Source organism: Simochromis diagramma, unplaced genomic scaffold, assembly GCF_900408965.1.
Source record: "Simochromis diagramma unplaced genomic scaffold, fSimDia1.1 OVJJ01000293.1, whole genome shotgun sequence".
In the NCBI taxonomy this organism is placed as follows: Eukaryota; Metazoa; Chordata; class Actinopteri; order Cichliformes; family Cichlidae; genus Simochromis; species Simochromis diagramma.
The window spans coordinates 25894011-25899698 of NW_024386801.1; the positions used below are offsets into that span (position 1 = coordinate 25894011).

Below are 5688 nucleotides of genomic sequence, written 5' to 3' on the forward strand. Positions count from 1 at the left end.
CACCCCCAAGTTTCTGGCCGGACAATAATAATGGTGATATTTAACTTATTTTATCCGATAAATAAACATTGTAAAATTCACGTTTTTTTTGTATATATATGTATATGTATACCCCCCACCACCCCCAAAAGCCCTTTTGAATGTCTCCCTAATTCTGAGGTCTCAAGGTTCGGAGTATGAATGATGGCCCGCTTGCATGCTCTACCAAAAATTATGCTTTGTGGTGTGTATCTGACAGACGAAAGCCAAACCAGTTCCACACCACTGAAGTTGCACCATTTTTACAAACCAATTCTGGTTCATCTGTTTCATTCAACGATCTGCTATCGCTCTTATCATTCTCCGTCGCCGCCACACTTTTTCCGCCATGTGCGTATGAAAACAAAGGCACTGCGCATGCGCGTTTTACCCATATTCTATCGCGATATTTCATTTTCTTAACATTGTCTAACATTACACCGGTATTACCGTGAACGGTGTGATATGGCCCAGCCCTATCTGCAACTACACCACAACTTTCACAGTGTGTAAGTAGCTTAATGTCTTTTATTGTGAAAGGAAGGAACAGGAAGAATCCCTTCTCCTGCATGTGTAGAGTAGATCAGGTTTACAGAAGCTTCAGGTTTCTGTTACGACTGCTGGAAATAAGTTTTTGTGTTTGAAGCTTCGGGAAATCCTCTGCGAGGCCTCAAAGAGCGTTCATGAAGACGTCCCACCAGCAGGCACTTGTTTGTTTTGGGGGGTAAAACAGAGTTTAAACACAGGGATTGGCGGTGAAATGAAGCTCAGGTTTTATTGGGTCAGACAGATACATTTCGGTTTTTACAAAATAAAATAACCACTTATGATTGGCACAAAAACCTTGAAACTTTACAGTAAATACAAAATTCATTGTGTTCATTACATCAATTTTAAATGTTCAGGAACTGTGAAGAAGACTTTCAAACAGGTCAGATAGCGTTGGTGACAAAGAGTTCGGTCCTGTTCTGGTTTGTAGAAATGGTTCGGATCCGATCAAAAATTTTAATGCCGGACATCAAAATAAACACAGATGGAAACTTTTCTGGAATAACGAGCGAAGCCTCGGAGGCGTCTGCTCCACTGACGGTCGGCAGTGCTGGGATCCTGACTGCAGGTTAGCTCTTTGAACTTTTGGACTTGAACACAACATTGTTGTAACCCTCTCTGTTCCTGGCGATCTCAATCGCGAAGAACTGAACCCTGGTGGCTGAAACCAGAGAAACAGGAGCCAGTCAGAACTCACCTTTATGGGTTTCTTAAGAAATGGGTCATTTTGTCTCAAATCAACAAATCTTATTTTCTGCTCAAACGTCTCAGATCTGCAAAAAAATCATTTATAAAAAGTGCTGTGGAGTTTTAGCTTCATATTTGAAACTATTCATTTTGTAAAATTCTGGATATTTTTTAGCATATTGAAATCTGAAACATAAATCTCTAAGCTGTAAGAAATTTTCACTGTTCTTTCTCATCATCTACATCAATCAGCATCTATACTTTAGGACTGATACATTAAAAAATGTCTCAGTATCTCTAGCTAAAATGTGAGGGAAGTACAGTACGGTGTACTATGTGTTGTACACAGTATATATGTTTACATTTTTTTAAGTTTCTATTAAAATTGAAGACCAAAGCGGAGAAGGCCCATGCCTGACTGAAGACGCCAAACTCGGGAGAGCACACGAAGGTTTAATTCTATTCTAGTGCGGTGATTAGCACTGTTGCCTTTACCACCATTCTATCTAGAGTTTGCATATTCGTGTTTGCGTGGGTTCTCTCCAGGTACTCTGCTACTGGGTACCACGGTCCAAAGACATGCCCATAGGTGTGAGTGCAAATGGTTGTCTGTCTCTGTGTTAGACTAGGGTGTCCAGGGTGTACCCCTCCTCTCAGCCAATGGTATAGGCTACAGTGACCCTGACAAGAGGATGTATGAACTTTTGGTTTGGAGAGATGAAATGAAGCAAAGCAGTCTCTATGATTCAGTTTGGAGACTTGTTCTTGTTGTTGATACTTGTACTTGAGTACAAACGCCGTGAATTAAATGTTTACCAAAGATGGTGTTTTCCTCCGTGTAGTCCTTCTCACAGTCCAGTCGCAGCAGCGTTCCATAGTTGAAGTCTTCTACGAGTCCTTCGAACTGGTTACAGAACGGACGCCACGTCTGAAAACACAAACCAAAGCTTTCTGATCCACCCAGCATCTGTGACTCTAAGCACTGATGGAGGAGCAGGCTGAGCTAACGGCAGGTGCTGACTGACCTCTTTGGCCTTTTCAGACTTGAGGTCGTCTGCGTTGAGCAGCTTTACATCGAGGTGTTTGAAGGTTTCCCTGAAGCTCGAGTAGATTTTGTCATCCATCTTCGTCAGCTTCAGGAACTTTGGATCCACCGACGAGATGAGCTGAAGGCAGAACGGAATCAAACACCTCATAGTGAAAACCCACAGCACTCAGCTGGTAATACAGATCATGTGATCTTCAGCCTGCTGAGGTCCGATAAAGGCAGTCGGTTTTGTGAAGGAATATCACGCCGTCGTCTTTAATAAAGCGAAGCATTCCTGCAGATAACCAAGCCTTTGACCTTCGAGCAGACACGGCGTGTGCTGGTTTCAAACCAGTAACTAATAATAACTATAACGAGCCATAACCAGCTCCATTAACGTGGTGAAGGGTGGAGCAGCAGGTGGACTTACATTGAAGTAAACCTCCGCATGGTTGTAGGCCTTCATTGCCCACATGACCTCGAGCCGCGGCTGAAAGGAGAAAAAAAGTTTGGATTCATCACACTGTCAGGAATGTCTCTTTGGGAATATTCAGGAATAATTACGAGGTGTTCACAGCACTGCAGAATTGTTTCACATTTCATGTTTAACGCAAGGTCTTCTAAGGACACAGTGACTGATGAAGAAGATGACGTAAACTTACATCATTCCCATAAGCCTCTGCAGGCAGAGACAGAGCATGTGCAGCTGCTGCAGCTCCCTCCGCACCCTGAAAACACACAAACACACACCGTCACACACTCCAGTATCGTCAAGGTCTGTCATGGCGTCGTCAGACACACTGAGCAATAAAGATCGTTTGAATCGTCAGCAGGAACACCTGAGCTTCAAGTTTTCCACCAACAGGTGGAGCACAGGTTTGTGTTGGAAACTTAAATTAATTTAAAAATAAAAATCCCATTTTCACACTCTGATGCTGTTCTGTGTGTATGGAGGTCCAATTCTGCCAGAATAAAATGGTAAAGATTTAATAAAGGAAATAAAAAAAAAACGAAATTAATATGTGACTTTACAAATCAGAACTGAGTTTAAAGAAATAAAGTTGATATTTACACATAAAAAACTATTTTATCATGTTAATTTTTTATAATTTTTATGTTATTAAAATTGACTATTAAATATTTTATCTATTATTTTTATTTTTGTTAAGTTATAACTCATTATTTAAATCTTACTTAAAAGTCTACATTTTTAATATATATATATAGATAGATATATACACATATACACACACACACACGTATGTATATATATGTATGTGTGTGTGTGTGTGTGTGTGTGTGTGTGTGTGTGTGTGTGTGTGTGTGTATACAGGGGTGCACATAAGTGGTCCGCAGGCGCGCATGCGCTTTCAAAATAAAAGACGCGCACCAGATAAGTTGCAAGGCGCATTTGCGTACACAAGATTTTCTGGAGGGGGACAGACATTTGTTTAGAACTCTTAAAGATGTGTTGCCTTTAAAAGGCACTGTTTTTGTCCGCTAGAGTGGGATTTTCACAGCATATTCTGCACCACATCTCTGTGCGTTCATTATTTGTTTAAAGCCAGCTCACCTCCTGCAACCACTTTTCCGAGAATACACGCTTCTTTTGCGGTTTGGACTCCTTTTGACATTTCTTTGGAGGTGGAAGAAAACCACCTCCAATTAATAATTGCTTAAAGGAGCTTCTTCGACTTCTTTAAGAGTTCTAAACAAATGTCTGTCCTCCTCCAGAAAATCTTATGTATGCAAACGCGTGCAACTTCTTATTCTGGTGCGCGTCTTTTATCTTCAAAGCGCATGCGCACCTGCGGACCACTTATGTGCACCCCTGTACACACATACATATATATAAACTTTTAACACCCAGCACGCCCCTGCAGGCGGTTTATCCTTCAAGCTCGGGTCCTCTACCAGAGGCCTGGGAGCTTGAGGGTCCTGCGCAGTATCTTAGCTGTTCCCAGGACTGCGCTCTTCTGGACAGAGATCTCCGATGTTATTCCCGGGATCTGCTGGAGCCACTCGCCTAGCTTGGGAGTCACCGCACCTAGTGCTCCGATTACCACGGGGACCACCGTTACCTTCACCCTCCACATCCTCTCGAGCTCTTCTCTGAGCCCTTGATATTTCTCCAGCTTCTCGTGTTCCTTCTTCCTGATATTGCTGTCATCCGGAACCGCTACATCGATCACTACGGCCGTCTTCTTCTGTTTGACTACCACCACTATGTCCGGTTGGTTAGCCACCACCATTTTGTCCGTCTGTATCTGGAAGTCCCACAGGATCTTAGCTCGGTCATTCTCCACCACCCTTGGGGGCATCTCCCATTTTGACCTCGGGACTTCCAGGTTATACTCGGCACAGATGTTCCTGTACACTATGCCGGCCACTTGGTTATGGCGTTCCATGTATGCCTTGCCTGCTAGCATCTTGCACCCTGCTGTTATGTGCTGGATTGTCTCTGGGGCATCTTTACACAGCCTGCACCTGGGGTCTTGCCTGGTGTGATAGACCCCAGCCACTATGGATCTTGTACTCAGAGCTTGTTCTTGTGCTGCCATGATTAGTGCCTCTGTGCTGTCTTTCAGCACAGCATATATATATATATATATATATATATATATATATATATATATATATATATATGCGTGTGTGTGTGTGTGTGTGTGTGTATAGACACAAAATCATTCACTGCAGTTCAAATCGTATGTTACTTCTCTGTGCCACAAATGAATGCAGAGGGCCCATATTAACAGAGAAAGTTGATAACCACAGTAGTTTTATAAGACGAGCCAACTCAAACAAAGCCTGACATTGATAAACTTCCTGTGTGACCACGACCCTCTGATCAACTTCCTGCTAATAAAAATAAAATAAGTGCATTAAGTTTAGATATTTTTTTGAAACATTCAGCTGTTCGTTCATAAACACAAACAGAAATCAGGTGATCAGTCTCTTACTTCCGGAATAAACAAACCAACACTGACCACGTGACGGCGTTACGCACAGAGCAGTGTTGCACGTGGCGAGCAGCCCTAACACTCTCTACAGTTTTTATCACACAAAACATATTATCAGTGAGAGAGCTGAACACAGAGGTCAAAGGTCAGAGCTCATCGCTCCCTGCACGTGTGATTCTCTCAGCTGGCTACCTTTAGCTGTTAGCTAACCATCTCGAGCTGCGTCGATAAACCGCGCGTATCTCTGCCTCATTTCAGCGTCTCCGTTATATCAGTTCACAAACAGCACCAATACACGAACACACACACGCGCGGGTTTTCACAGTTAAAGTCGTACCAGAGCGGCAAGTCCGTTGTCTGACGCCATGTCTCCCAACCGAAGATCGTCTACGAAGCAAAGATGGACCACTGTCAGAGACTTCACGCATGCGCAGTGTCTTGCGTGGG

At 43.0% G+C, this 5688-nt stretch overlaps 1 protein-coding gene across 1 annotated transcript; it reads right to left on the bottom strand.

Annotated features, from left to right (window-relative positions):
• Positions 1 to 767: 767 nt before the first annotated feature.
• On the bottom strand, positions 768 to 5688 carry pbdc1 (polysaccharide biosynthesis domain containing 1). The gene is made up of 6 exons (XM_040026816.1): positions 5579 to 5688; positions 2944 to 3009; positions 2712 to 2771; positions 2280 to 2420; positions 2071 to 2182; positions 768 to 1228 (listed from the first exon to the last, which is right to left on the bottom strand). Exons 1-6 carry the CDS (start codon positions 5606 to 5608, stop codon positions 1137 to 1139), a joined length of 501 nt encoding a protein of 166 aa, XP_039882750.1. The 5' UTR covers positions 5609 to 5688; the 3' UTR covers positions 768 to 1136.

Coding starts and splice junctions, on each gene's coding strand:
- pbdc1 (XM_040026816.1), bottom strand. CDS start 5,608: ATGGCGTCAGACAACGGACTTGCCGCTCTG. Junction 3,010..5,578: donor ACAACGGACTTGCCGCTCTG/GTACGACTTTAA, acceptor GTGTGTTTTCAG/GGTGCGGAGGGAGCTGCAGC. Junction 1,229..2,070: donor GGAGGAAAACACCATCTTTG/GTAAACATTTAA, acceptor CTCTGGTTTCAG/CCACCAGGGTTCAGTTCTTC.